We start from the raw sequence: 14909 nt of genomic DNA on the forward strand, positions 1-14909 counted from the left end.
TCACTTGAGATGTGTCAGGTTCAATTGGCTGAACAAGCCTATGATTAGAGACTGACTTAATGATGCAGTCTACAGAGCTCTGAGGAGCAACACAATCAAGGGGAACAGACAAAATTTCCGGCCTCCTCAGAATTTTAATTTAACAATTTTTTTTCTGTAGAACTCAAGTGGAAAAAGCACGTCTGATGGCTGAGAGAGGAGCAGGATCCAAACAGATCAGAAGGTTCCAGGTTTGATTCCTGGTCTGTGCTGTGTTAGCTGGCTTCAGCCAGGGCAGCATCTATAAGTGTCTTTAAATGGAAGACTATACGTGTCCCTGAAAAGAAAGACTTGCATTTATTTAGCGCCTTTCACGATCTCAGGACGTCCCAAAGCGTTTTACAGTCAATGAAGTACTTTTGAGGTGTAGTCACTTTTGTAATGTAGGAAACGCGGTAGCCAATATGGGGCAGCAAGCTCCCACAAACAGCAATGTGATAATGACCAGATAAACTGTTTTAGTGAAGTTGTTTGAGGGATAAATATTGTCCAGGACACCGGGGATAACTCCCCTGCTCTTCTTCAAAATAATGGGATCTTTTATGTCCACCTAAGTGAGCAGACGGGGCCTCGGTTTGACAGTGCAGCACTCCCTCAGCACTGCACTGGAGTGTCAGCCTAGATTTTTGTGTTCAAGCCTCTGGAGTGGGACTTGAACCCACAACCTTGTGACTCCCTGGGCAAAAGAAGGGAAAAATCAGTTAAGGCTCCCGCCCATGGTCAAAATCCAGTGACCTGCTGGAAAATGTGACGTGTGGGCATCAGGCAAGAACAGGATTGGGGGTTGGCAGTGATGCCTCCCACAGTCAAACAGCCAGTCTATGCTCACACATAAAGAATGGCCACCAAGCCGAGGCACCAGAGGTCATCTGTGGAACTGTACCCCAGCAAGAAGCAATGTGTTCAGAAATGTAGAGGAAAGAATCAGGGGAAGAATAAAAAAGCTCAGTGAAATATCGTAACAGAGACAGGCTGAAAGATTGCAAGAAAACGGGGAAATAAGGGCAGCTAGATTGCCATGTGCTTACTCCCTCCCGAAAACTCAACTCAACGTGACTAAATTGAGGCGTAAGAGCACCCCCTGCAGGTGGACTGTAAACCAGCAGAATGAAAGCTGTTTCATATAATACTGTACATGTTTATTGTGGAGAGTTGTGTGTTACACTTTGGCCTTTCCCATTTTGTTCCTCTTCAGGACTCTGTTGCCAGTTTAAGGTGGGTAAGCAATCTGCTCCCCAGTTTGTACACTGGACTGGCAGTCAGGGGCTGAGTGACATTGGCCTGATTATGATGCCAACGCCGCCCCCCCCCCGCCCCCATTGATTTTCCCTCCCTCTTTTGCCTTTGTTCAGTGCCTCAAGCCGGGCTGCGATCAGGAGGGGAGGAGGGATCAAAGCTCTCCAAGCCGACACGCACGGATAGCGCGGGATGGAGAGAGTAAGGAGCAGATAGCGCAGGAAAACAGGGAAGTAAGGAAAGCTGAAATAACAACAGAAATTGCTGGAAAAACTCAGCAGGTCAGGCAACATCCGTGGAGAGAAATTAGAGTTGACGTTTTGGGTCGAAACCCTTCTTCAAAACTGGAAAGAAAATAAAATAGATCGAAGGCAGGGCTGCAATCGAACAAAAGAAGTAAAAGAGACAATAAAAGGTATTCGAAACCAGACGAGATGGTAATAGGCCAGAGGAGACAAAAGACAGCTGAGATTAGGTGTGAAGTGTACTGGCAGGATAGGAGACAGCTTCCAGGTGGGAGAGAGAAACAAAAGGAAAGGGGGCGGGGGGGGGGGGGAAAGGAAGACCCAAAACAAAGGGGTGGAAAAAATTATAAGTAAAAAAGTAATAGGGGCCGAGGTTATGATCTGTTCTTGCCCCACGGAACTTATCTCTTCCTATCTCGACTCTATCTTTTCTCCCCTTGTCCAGTCTCTTCCCACCTACATCCGCGACTCTTCGGACACCCTCCGCCACTTTAACAGATTCCAGTTTCCTGGCCCCAACCGCTTCCTTTTCACCATGGACGTACAATCCCTCTACACCTCCATCCCCCACCAGGATGGCCTGAGGGCGCTCCGCTTCTTCCTTGAACAGAGGCCCGTCCAGTCCCCATCCACCACTACCCTCCTCCGCCTGGCTGAACTTGTTCTCACATTGAACAACTTCTCCTTTAACTCCACTCATTTCCTCCAAATCAAAGGTGTTGCTATGGGTACCCGCATGGGTCCTAGCTATGCCTGCCTTTTCGTGGGCTATGTGGAACAATCTTTGTTCCAGTCCTACTCAGGTCCCCTCCCTCACCTCTTTTTCCGATACATTGATGACTGTATCGGTGCAGTTTCCTGCTCTCGCCCCGAACTAGACAATTTCATTCACTTTGCCTCCAATTTCCACCCTTCCCTCACCGTCACATGGTCCATCTCTGACTTTTCCCTTCCCTTCCTCGACTTCTCCGTCTCCATCTCTGGGGATAGGTTATCGACCAATATTCACTACAAACCCACTGACTCCCACAGCTACCCGCCTCCTGTCAGGACTCTATTCCATTCTCCCAGTTTCTCCGTCTCCGCCGTATCTGCTCCGACGATGCCACCTTCCACACCAGTGCTTCCGATATGTCTTCCTTTTTCCGCAACCGAGGATTCCCCTCTACCGTGGTTGACACGGCCCTCGACCGTGTCCGCTCTATCTCCCGCACTTCTGCCCTCACCCCTGCCCCTCCCTCCCGGGACAACGATAGGGTTCCCCTTGTCCTCACCTTTCACCCCACCAGCCTCCACATTCAACGGATCATCCTCCGCCATTTCCGCTACCTCCAAAGTGATCCCACCACCAAACGCATCTTCCCCTCCCCTCCCCTTTCAGCATTCCGTAGGGACCGCTCCCTCCGAGACACCCTAGTCCACTCCTCTATCACCCCAAACAGCCCTTCCCCTTCGCCTGGCACCTTCCCGTGCAAGCGCAGATGTAACACCTGCCCCTATACCTCCCCCTTTCCCACTGCCAAGGGCCCCAAACACCCCTTCCAGGTGAAACAGCGATTTACTTGTACTTCTTGCAATCTAGTATACAGTATTCGCTGCTCACGATGCGGTCTCCTCTACATTGGGGAGACCAAACTCAGATTGGGTGACCGCTTTGCGGAACACCTCCGTTCAGTCCGTAAGGGTGACCCCGAGCTTCCGGTCGCCTGTCATTTTAATTCACCGCTCCATTCCCACTCGGACCTCACCGTCCTTGGCCTCTTGTATTGTTCCACGGAAGCTCAACGTAAACTCGAGGAACAGCACCTCATCTTCCGATTAGGCACTTTGCAGCCTTCCGGACTCAATATCGAGTTCAACAATTTCAGATCATAACCTCGGCCCCTATTACTTTTTTACTTATAATTTTTTCCACCCCTTTGTTTTGGGTCTTCCTTTCCCCCCCCGCCCCCTGCCCCCTTTCCTTTTGTTTCTCTCTCCCACCTGGAAGCTGCCTCCTACCCTGCCAGTACACTTCACACCTAATCTCAGCTGTCTTTTGTCTCCTCTGGCCTATTACCATCTCGTCTGGTTTCGAATACCTTTTATTGTCTCTTTTACTTCTTTTGTTCGATCGCAGCCCTGCCTTTGATCTATTTTCTTTTCTTTCCAGTTTTGAAGAAGGGTTTCGACCCGAAATGTCAACTCAAATTTCTCTCCACGGATGTTGCCTGACCTGCTGAGTTTTTCCAGCAATTTCTGTTGTTATTTCGGCCAGCATCTGCAGTATTTTGCTATTGTACTAAAGTAAGGAAAGCTCCACGGTTCTGGCATTGTGCCAGCCAGTGTGTTTTACGTTTCTGCGCAGTCACCACTACAGGTCTAACTTTGTCTTATAAACATTGTGGCTCTGAAATTCTGTGGGGTTTCCACCAGTCTCCTGCTGTAACTCCAGCAGAAAACCAGCAGAATCCCCAGAGAAATGGTTGCACCAGGACGCTGCTGTTTCCGGGAGATTCCTCAGTGCCTGGTAAGAGGTTGAAACTTCCATCCACCCTTTACAAGGCAAATAATGGCCGGGGCAGAGCCAGAGGTGAGGAGGCTCTAAGCCTGGACAAGTGCCTCAGAGACTTTTAAAAAACATTTCACTGGATCAGCCCCTTGCTCAAGGTACCAAGGAGAACATGGCTGGAGTTGGGAGACCTGGGTAACAGGCAGGCATGGGGCAGGCAGGTGGCAGAGATGCACTTATAGTGGCGTTACACCCGCCTGGTTCATGCTGATGAGGTAGCCTCCCACTGGCCCTGCAAATCGGCAACCCGAGGAATTTCGGGGCCAGTGTGTTGAGGTGAGGCTGGGCCAACAATGAGATCAGAGTAAGTTACAAATCTTGGTGGTTTTGGACACTTTGAATCAATCCCGGTATCCTGTTTGCATTTGGAGAATTTAGATTTGAACCGTTCTGCTCATTTAGTATAAATCTGACGCTAACCTTGATAGTGCTGGGTGTGTTGTACAAATCACCTCGGCTCAGTGGTAGCACTCTCACCTCCGAGCCAAAAGGTTGTGGGTTCAAGTGCAACTCCAGTGACTTGAGCACATAATCTAGGCTGACGTACTTGAGTGCAGTACTGAGGGAGTGCAGCACTGCTAAAGGTCCTGTCCTTCGGATGAGAGGTTAAACCGAGGCCCCGTCTGCCCACTCAGGTGAATGTAAAAGATCCCATGGCATTAGTCGAAGAAAAGCGGGGCAGTCCTGGCCAACGTTTATCCCTCAACCAACACCGAAAACAGATTATCTGGTCGTTTATCTTATTGCAGTTTGTGGGAGCTTGCTGTGCCTGAACTGGCCGTTGCGTTTCCCTACATTACAACAGTGAGCACGCTTCAAAAGTAGTTAATTGGCTGTAAAGCGTTTTGGGATGTCATGAGGTTGTGAAAGGCATTACAGAAATGCAAGTTCTTTCTTTCTTTCACTAGTCTGGAAAATTCCTGTTAATTCTTAGGTAGAATGTTTGCTCGTGCATGCTGTGCCTCTCCTTCAGTGCCACTCGCACACTTGCATTGCTTCTAAAAAAATTTAAGTGTAAAATGACTGCACTAACTGTGTCGTTCCCCCGTCCCATTGTTCCCTCTCCCTTCTCACTCCTCAATTCTTCCCTGTTTTAATCTGTGTTTCCTCTACATTCCCAGCCCTGCCTTGTCTCTACCTCTTCTCATCCCTCTGGCTCAGCTTCTCCTGCCATCTCATATTCCCATCCCAGCTGTTTTTTGTACTTGGGTGATGGCTTTGCATTTGTAAAGGCAACGGACACCCGCCTTGTAAGGAACTCTCAGACCGGCAGCTAATGAAGAAGTGAGGACGCCAACACTGGAGCTCAGTGCTCTGGGGTCCAGTTCAGTTTGTCTCTGATCCGCATGACCATCATACTGACTGGGAAGTTAGTGTAATAGTAGGCCACTGGCAGAGCGACGGCCCCTCCCAACCCCAAACACATACACACAGGCTGTCTCACACATTCAATGACCCCAAACACACACACATTCACTGTCACACACACAGGCTGTCAGACACATACACAGACAGGTTGTCACACACACTACATCACCAACACTTGGCCTTTTGTTGAGATGCCCCATCCCTGATTTTTTTTTAAAGTTTCCTTATGGGATCTGGGCATCGCTGGCAAGGCCAGCATTTATTGCCCATCCAGAATTGCCCTTGAGAAGGTGGTGGTGAGCCACCTTCTTGAACCGCTGCAGTCCGTGTGGTGAAGGTACTCCCACAGTGCTGTTAGGGAGGGAGTTCCAGGATTTTCACCCAGCGACGATGAAGGATCGGCGATATACTTCTAAGTCAGGATGGTGTGTGACTTGGAGGGGAACTTGCAGGTGGTGGTGTTCCCAGGTGCCTGCTGCCCTTGTCCTTCTAGGTGGAAGAGGTCGCGGGTTTGGGAGGTGCTGCCGAAGAAGCCTTGGCGAGTTGCTGCAGTGCATCTTGTAGATGGTACACACTGCAGCCACGGTATGCCGGTGGTGGAGGGAGTGAATGTTTAAGGTGGTGGATGGGGTGCCAATCAAGCGGGCTGCTTTGTCCTGGATGGTGTCGAGCTTCTTGAGTTGTTGGAGCTGCACTCATCCAGGCAAGTGGAGAGTATTCCATCACACTTCTTACTTGTGCCTTGTAGATGGTGGAAAGGCTTTGGGGAGTCAGGAGGTGAGACACTCGCCGCAGAATACCTAGCCTCCGACCTGCTCTTGTTGCCACAGTATTTATGTGGCTGGTCCAGTTAAGTTTCTGGTAAATGGTGACCCCCAGGATGTTGATGGTGAGGGATTCGGCAATGGTAATGCCGTTGAATGTCAAGGGGAGGTGGTTAGACTCTCACTTGTTGGAGATTGTCATTGCCTGGCACTTCTGTGGCGCGAATGTTACCTGCCACTTATAAGCCCAAGCGTGAACTTCATCCAGGTCTTGTTGCATGCAGGCATGGACTGCTTCATTATCTGAGGAGTTGTGAATGATTACTAAAATAACTATTAGTAGCAAAAACAAACTTGTGTTATGGGGCCATAACTGTGCCCAGCACAAAACTACTCTGCCTTTAGCCACCCTCACGCTATACAGGAGCCAATTCCCTGTTTAGCGATTCTCAGCAGCTCTGATCTTTCTACCTTACTAACCGTAGCCACAGGGGCAGCCAATACCATCGCATGCACCTATCCTGAGAGACACCTTCAGAATGAAACAGGCTCCCAGCCTCTCCTGGGCCCACAGCCAGGCGGTGCGTTGTTATGTCTGGCCTGTCGATCTCCAGCCACCTTTGCCAGGTTGAGAGGAAACAGGGTGTGTGAGCAGCTCAGACGTCAGTACACACTTGGGGACTAAAAAGATTTAAGGAATCAACAGGCTAAGAGGGACAGTGAAAGGGAGGACAACAAAAGCCGACATTGAGGCCCAGTTGTTTATAACTGCACGTTAATCTCAACTGTTAGGAAGAAAGTCAGAAAAGAAAGAAGTTACATCGAATTTACCCCACAGAAACAGGCCATTCGGCCCACCTGGCCCACACAAGCCTCCTCCCACCCTATTTCATCTAACCCTACCTACATATCCATCTAGGCGCATTTATATAGCACCGTTCATGACATCCCACACAGGGCCTCACAGCCAATGAAGGCTTTTTAAAGTGTAGTCATTGTTGCTATGTAAGCAAGCATGGCAGCTAATTTGCACATGGAACGGTCCCAGAAACTGTAATTGAGATGAATAATTAGATAACCTGTTTTTGGTGGTGTTCCTTGAAGGAGGAACGCTTACATAATTACTTTAAATGTCCAACCAAATTAAAAAGTAGCCTCCCCCACCCCCGCGGCTCTGTAGGTCCGAGAGAGGGAAGAAAAGATGGAGAGATAGAAGAGAAGATGGAGGGAAAGATAAGGTTTTTTAAAAATTCATTCACGGGATGTGGACGTCGCTGGCAAGGCCAGCATTTATTGCCCATCCCTAGTTGCCCTCGAGGAGGTGGTGGTGAGCCACCTTCTTGAATGCAACTGAGTGGCTTGTTAGGCCATTTCAGAGGGCAGTTAGAGAGTCAACCACATTGCTGTGGGTCTGGAGTCACATGTAGGCCAGACCGGGTAATTTTTTTGGGCCGCGTGGCCCCTTTAACGGGCTGTTAAAGGGGCCCCTTTAAGGTCCGAGAGAGGGAAGAAAAGATGGAGAGATAGAAGAGAAGCTGGTGGGGGAAGATAAGAAGGCGGGGGAAGCTAAGACGGCGGGGGAAGAGAAGCTGGCGGGGGAAGAGAAGCTGGCGGGGGAAGATAAGCTGGCGGGGGAAGATAAGATGGAGGGAGAAGATAAGATGGAGGGGGAGGAGAAGCTGGCGGGGGAGGAGAAGGGAGAGGGGGAGGAGAAGGGAGAGGGGGAGGAGAAGGGAGAGGGGGAGAGAGGATGGAGGGGGAAGAAAGGATGGTGAGGAAGAGAAGGGTAAGAGGGGAGAGAGGATAGAGACGTGGAGAGAGAAAAATAGGATGGACAGAAGGAGATGAGATGGAGAGGAAGGGAGAAAGAAAATGTGGAAGAGAATGCAGAGGAGGAAGAGGATGGTAGAAAAGGAAGAGAATAGATGAACTGCTCAGGCATAGGTGAGTCTAGGAAGTAATGTTGCTGAGACTGCCACTTGAAATGGAAAAGAGGCTCCTCTTTAAATAAATATGTTTGATAAAGAGTGCAGCTAATTCTGGAGCAGGTCAGACTGCCAGTGGGAGCCCAGTGGGTGTATTTTAGATGTAAAATTCAGAAATGTGATTTGTGTGTGTGTAGTGAGGGTCCTGCCGGGCAGTGTAACCATGGCGACACTCACATGAAGGATGCGGCGGTCGTGCTCGCTGCTGGTCAATGCCTTCTGCAGTTGCATCACCTTCTCCTGGAGTGCAGAGGCATCGGCTGTCCTGTCGGACAGCAACAGCGACAAGTTCTGCACTTTGTCCTTCAGTTGGCCTGTTCCCGCCTCCGATTTGGCAAGGGAGGAATTCAGCCGGTCTGCTGTCAGCTGCAGGCTGTTGGCCTTGGTCTGGCTGTCGGCCACCTGCCTCTGCAGGGTTTCGATGCGGTCCTGAAGCACCTGGATCTCGGTCTCCCGGTCACTCATGACCAGCTTCATTCTCTGCAGCTCTCCCTCCAGCGAGCGGCGAGCCAGCTCCAGCTTCGTGATGCGGCTCTCGGAGGCATCGAGGATCTCCTTCAGTTTGCGCTTCTCATTCTCCAGCTTGGCCTCATTTGCTTTCATTTTGTTCATTTTGTCCTGCAGTTAAAACACAAACAGTGAAGATAGTGATTGGAGGCGCCGGAGTGCAGTACTGCTTTTCACCTCTTGTGTTTTATCTTGGTGTCAGTCGTGACTCAATGGGTAGGGCTCTCGCCTCTGAGTCAGCAGGCTTGTGGGTTCACTCCAGAGAACTGAGCACATAATCTAGGCTGACACTCCACTAAATGGAGAGAGATTACAAAATGCTGAGGTACAGAGGGATCTGGGGGGGCCTTGTACATGAATCACAAAAAGTTAGCATGCAGGTACAGCAAGTAATTAGGAATGCAAATGGAATGTTGGCCTTCATTGCAAAGGGAATGGAGTATAAAAGTAGGGAAGTCCTGTTACAACTGCACAGGGCGTTGGTGAGAACACACCTGGAGTACTGCGTACAGTTTTGGTCTCCTTATTTAAGGAAGGATATACTTGCATTGGAGGCAGTTCAGAGAAGGTTCACTAGGTTGATTCCGGAGATGAAGAAGTTGGCTTATGAAGAAAGGTTGAGCAGGTTGGGCCTATACTCATTGGAGTTTAGAAGAATGAGAGGGGATCTTATTGAAACATATAAGATTCTGAAGGGGCTTGACAGGTTGATGCAGAGAGGATGTTTCCCCTCGTGGGGGAATCTAGAACTAGGGGGCATAATTTCAGAATAAGGGGGCACCCTTTTAAATCGGAAATGAGGAGGAATTTTTTCTCTCAGAGGGTCGTGAATCTTTGGAATTCTCTTCCCCAGAGAGCTGTGGAGGCTGGGTCATTGAATATATTTAAGGTGGAGATAGACAGATTTTTGAAAGGTAAGGGAGTCAAGGGTTATTGGGAGCAGGCAGAAAAGGGGAGTTGAGGCCAAGATCAGATCAGCCATGATCTTATTGAATGGCGGAGCAGGCTCGAGGGGCCAAATGACCTACTCCTGTTCCTACGTCTTATGTTCTTATGCAGTACTGAGGGAGTGCTGCACTGTCGGAGGTGCCATCTTTCGGATGAGACATTAAACCGAGGCCCCGACTGCTCTGTCAGGTGGACGTAAAAAGATCCCCTGGCACAGTTTCAAAGAAGAGCAGCAGAGGTGTCCTGGTCAATAATTATCCCTCAACCAATGTCACCAAAACAGATGACCTGGTCATTATCACTTTGCAGGAACTTGCTGCCTCGCTTCCTACATTACAACAGTGACTACACTTCAAAAGTACTTTACTGGCTGTAAGGCGCCATGGGACATCCTGGGATCGTGAAAGGCGCTATAGGAATGCAATTTCTTTATTTCTTTCTGTCGTGTTACGGACACGGTTTAGTGTAAGGGAATAAAGGGGAGATTCTCTGCCTTCCTACTCCATGAAAGTTAAAGAATGAAAAATCACGGGCGGTGCATAGGCAGTCTGCTGATGTGCACTCTCGGCAGGCATGGTTCAGCAAGTGGAACACTGAAAATTTTCCCCTAAAACTTACAAAAAGGAGGAAGCTCCCTTGGGTGCCTCAGTTGGTAAACGCACTGCTTGGGATCGCATTCAGCCAAACTCAACAGATGGTGGATCCTCGGAACATAGGAACGGGAGTAGGCCATTCATCCCCTTGAGCCTTTTCCACCATTTAATCAGATTATGGCTGATCTGTACCTCAACTCCAATTACCTGCCTTTGTTTGATATCCCTTTTACCCAATAAAAATCTAGCGATCTCGGTCCTGAATATTTCAATTGATTGATTTGTACAGAGTTAATGAATCTCAACTGCGTTGGCAGTTGGGGGCAATACAATTAACCTCAGCCCCCTGGGCTAGGGAGGAGGCAAATCAGCTAGGATTCCTGTTCCTGATTGCTATCTGGTGGCCTTTACTGGAGAATGGCTATGTGTGCATGTTAGGTGAGGACAGTATCGGTTCCCTACACGGCTGAATACCCTGCTGCCACTCACTGTCAAAGCTGACAGCCAAACCTCTGCTGCCCGTGTCCTACCTTGCATCAAGTCCCGTTCACCCATCACCCCTGTGCTCGCTGACCTACACTGGCTCCCGATCCAGCAACGCCTCAAATTTAAGATTCTCATCCTTGTATTCAGATCCCTCCATGGCCTCGCCCCTTCCTACCTCTGTAACCTGCTCCAGCCCTACAACCCTCTGAGAACTCTGCATTCCTCCAATGTTGGCCTCATGTGCCTCCCCGATTTCCTTCGCCCCACCATTGGCGGCCGTGCCTTCAGCTGCCTAGGCACTAAGCTCTAGGATTCCCTCCCTAAACCTCTCCGCCTCTCCAACTCTCCCTCCTCCTTTAAGGCGCTCCTTAAAACCTATCGCTTAACCTGTCCCAATATCTCTTTATGTAGCTCGGAGTCAATGTTTGTCTGATGACGCTCCTGTGAAGCGCCTTGGGTGTTTTACTACCTTAAAGGTGCTATATCAATGCAAGCTGTTGTTGTCACTAAGGTACCAGAGAGTTGCTGACTAAGTCAGCAAAGACCTTGCTGGTCTCTAAGGCTTAGTAACACAACAGGGACTTAATTTACCCACTGAGCCACCAGGGGCTGACTACAACCTCGCGGTGACCCAAGAACTAGTTTCCCTCTCACTATAACCATGGACACCCTCTCCCACCCACATGCTCTCCTCATACTCCAGACAGCACCTTCAATCTACCTGCCAGTACAACCAGCACTGCTCCACACAATCTTGCTACCCGTGGGCATTCATTACAGGCGGACTTGGCTGCACCCGCCAGGCTCCTCATCAATGCAGCATGGCGGGCCAAGCATTTTCCACAAATCTGCTCCCAGCCCACTCCCCCCCAGTCCAGGAGGCTGTCTTTCTCTCGCTGTAACCGCTTGCTGCCTGCCAGCCCTTCCCCCAGCACTCAGTGCCAAGAGAAATAGCGAGTGTTCTCCTGGACTGCAGCCAGTGCACGTGACGCCGCTCCAGATGCTAGCCACCCAACTCTGGAATTTCCAACACTGCTAAGTGCAGTCTGTGGGGTTCCCTTGGATTCCGGGAGCTGCCGTCTCTTCCAGGACTAGCCTTTAAGGACGTTCCATCTAATCCTCATATTAACTGCAATGTGATGGCCTAGGATGTCCTAATCTCCCTGAATTTCCTGTGTTTCTTTTCCCTTGTTTTTCTCTAAACAATATCTTGCAAATTAGTATTGTATCCCAGGGCACTGGAGCAAACTTCTATTCATCTTCCAGTCTGACGGACAGGATTCCAGTGTTTTGATGGACTTGGTCTGGATGTTATACCGTGGGCTGCAGAGCGTCCTGTCAGATCCAGACTCAGTTTATTCCTTATTTTTGTACGGCTGGGCAATTTGCTCACCTTTGTTTTTCTTATTTCCCCGCCGCCCCCGATTCCTTGATCTGTTAGGCAAAAAGACTCTCCCCTTCACTGCAATTTTCTTCCCTACTCTCCTTAAGATGAACTTGCTGGGGGTACGGGTTCCGTGGACATCAGATGGCATTTGGTACCTCGTTCAAGTGACATGGAAAGTGAGTGTGAGTAGGATATCCAGTCCTGGAGGGCATCACCACTGAGCTTGATGCGGCATTCACCCAATGTCCACGTGGATTTTGCTGGGTGAGTAACCCATCCTTAACCTCAGGGCCACTTAGACCAATCGTAGCACCCCTACTGACTACACATCAAAAGTACTTCAGTGACGTCCTGAGGTCGTGAGAGGCGCTATATGGATGAAATCCATTAATTTAGCACAAGCCACACATGGAGCCTAATAGGTAAAACCCACTGGGAGAGTGGCAAGCAGTTCTCTTTTAATTGGAGTGGTGGTTAAGGCAGTCACTGGCTTTGTGGAGCTGGTGTGATGGCAGGGGGTAGGGATCAGCTGTGGCTCAGTGGGTAGCACCCTCGCCTCTGAGTCAGAAGTTTGTGGGTTCATGTCCCACTCCAGAGACTTGAGCACAAAAATCTAGGCTGACACTCCAGGAGTGCTAAACTGTTGGAAGTGCTGCCTTTCGGATGAGACATTAAACCAAGGCACTATCTGCTCCCTCAGGTGGATGTAAATGATCCCATGGCACTATTTCGAAGAAGAGCAGGTGAGCTATCCCCGGTGTCCTGGCCAATATCTATCATTCAATCAACATCACTAAAAACAGATTATCTGGTCATTATCACATTGCTGTTTGTGGGAGCTTGCTGTGCACAAATTGGCTGCCGCATTTCCTACATTACAACAGTGACAACATTTCAAAAAGTACTTCATTGGCTGTAAAGCGCTTTGGGACATCCGATGGTCAGGAAAGGCGCTATATAAATGCAAGTCTTTCTTTCTTTCTTGATGTGGATTGGATTGTGATTGGAGATGCCAGGCAATGCCAACACTCTGTGCAGGGGCTACAGGGCTGTGTGGAAGAGGGACTGAGTGGGGAACATACATTTATTTTTGAGGCACATTCAGAAAGGAGCACTTAAAGGGGCTGTTCTTGGGCACCTGACCAAAAACACAAATAGGCCTCAGTAGTTCTGGGCTAGGAAGTGTGGAGGGAGGGGAGGTGGGGGGAGGTGGGGAAATCAACCAGGGTGCCTGCTATTCGGCAAGCCCAGCCGGGAACTGCACCGATGGGGATGACGAGTGAGGACAGGGTCAGGCTCATCTGTCATGATTGAATATGTGGTCTCTAGGATCACAGATGAGTTTGGGGTGAGGATGAGGGTGGCAACTGGTGCCCGTGGAATGACACAGCAGCTAGAGCAAGTTGCTCAGCTTGGGGGGGAAGATTGGGGTGGAGGGGAAGTAAGGATGAGACAAATCAAATAGTGCCCAGCTCACTCACCTCAAGACCCAATACAAACTGTGTGCATAAACATAGTACGGTGTATTGCAGCATAATACAGCCCCTTTCAGACATTCTCACACTCCACCTTAATGCTGTTACTGGGGCAGAGCTGGGCCTGGCCTCACAGTATCCACACGCTCCACCAATTTGGCAGACACTCCACCTCTCAACTCCCCTCGTTAACTAAAACAGAAACCAGACAAAGCAAAGCAGTCTGGACCCCAGCACTAGGGGAGCTCGTTTAAGACAAGCAGAGTATGTGTTCTGGGCTGGCAGCTTCAGGAGAATTTGTTAATGACTAAGAATTTGTCGTTTTCATTGGATTTCCATATAATCCTGGTTTACGTGTTCACGATTAGATGCTTCCTAGTGGTGTGTGGGGTGGGAGGACGTGAGTGGTTAAAATGCTCTTGTGATGTCCAAGTGATCTCTGTTATAATTGCAGGGTTGAGATCCTCCTTGGCTCAATGTAGTATTGAGAGCCACCCACGTCAGGTTTCAGGCCTGATCCCAGCTTAGGCAGCAGAAGGAGTATTAGCCTCAGAACTGGAATCCGGGAGAGGAATCAGTCAAAGTTCCAACTCAAGTGACCCATGTGGGAAATATTGGGTGAGGAGGAAATCGGACCCTGCTGTGATCCCCTCCACAGCCTAATAGCCTGCCTACATTCACTGTCTCGACTCACGCATGGAGTGTTCACTGTGTCAGCCGTGGCTCAGCGGTAGCACTCTCGCCTCTGAGTCAGAAGGTTGTGGGTTAAAGCCCCACTCCTGAGACTTGAGTGTTGCACTGTCAGAGGTGCCATCTTTCAGATGAGACATTAAACTGAGGAGGTGCCCATACCCCAGCTATTGGTCAACATCTTCAGGAGAGGAGTGAAGAGAAAACTGGAAACCAGCGTGGTGTAACAATTCCTGTAAGAAATGGGTGCTGGGTGACTGAATCGCTCATGGTAAGCCTTACCTGTGTGGTTCTCCTGTCACTGTCAGCTAACTGAATGGTCCTCTCCAGTGTCGCAATCTTATCGAGCTGCACTTTGCGTTCTCGCTCATTGCGACGGATCGCCTCCTCCTGCAGCGTAAGTGCAGTTTGAGCACTGCTCAGTCGCCCGTCAATACCCCGCTTACCTAGAAACACAGAGTGTCATCCAGGGTCAGTGCCTTCCTTAACAACCTCTCCAGTCTTCCACTGATATTGGTACCTGGGCTCAGTGAAGCAGGAGCTCGGGTCAGTGAACTTTGGCCTTGTTCACACTGTCCGTCCTTTCTGGTCAGAATCAGGCTACAGGGAACATAGGACCAGGAGTAGGCCATTCA

General features: G+C 49.7%; 1 protein-coding gene across 1 annotated transcript in view; it reads right to left on the reverse strand.

Moving 5' to 3' along the window:
* The window catches only part of crocc (ciliary rootlet coiled-coil, rootletin), a 115681-nt gene that overhangs the window by 26485 nt on the left and 74287 nt on the right, over positions 1-14909 (reverse strand). The window contains exons 30-31 of the mRNA XM_085966978.1: positions 14557-14720; positions 8366-8806 (exon numbers count right to left, since the gene is read on the reverse strand). Of these exons, the coding sequence (XP_085823104.1) occupies positions 8366-8806; positions 14557-14720 (605 nt within the window). The remainder of the gene's footprint in view (positions 1-8365; positions 8807-14556; positions 14721-14909) is intronic.

The sequence above is a fragment of the Somniosus microcephalus genome, chromosome 25 (genome assembly GCF_052327205.1).
Source record: "Somniosus microcephalus isolate GS21.2 chromosome 25, FLI_Smic_1.0, whole genome shotgun sequence".
NCBI classification, from domain to species: domain Eukaryota; kingdom Metazoa; phylum Chordata; class Chondrichthyes; order Squaliformes; family Somniosidae; genus Somniosus; species Somniosus microcephalus.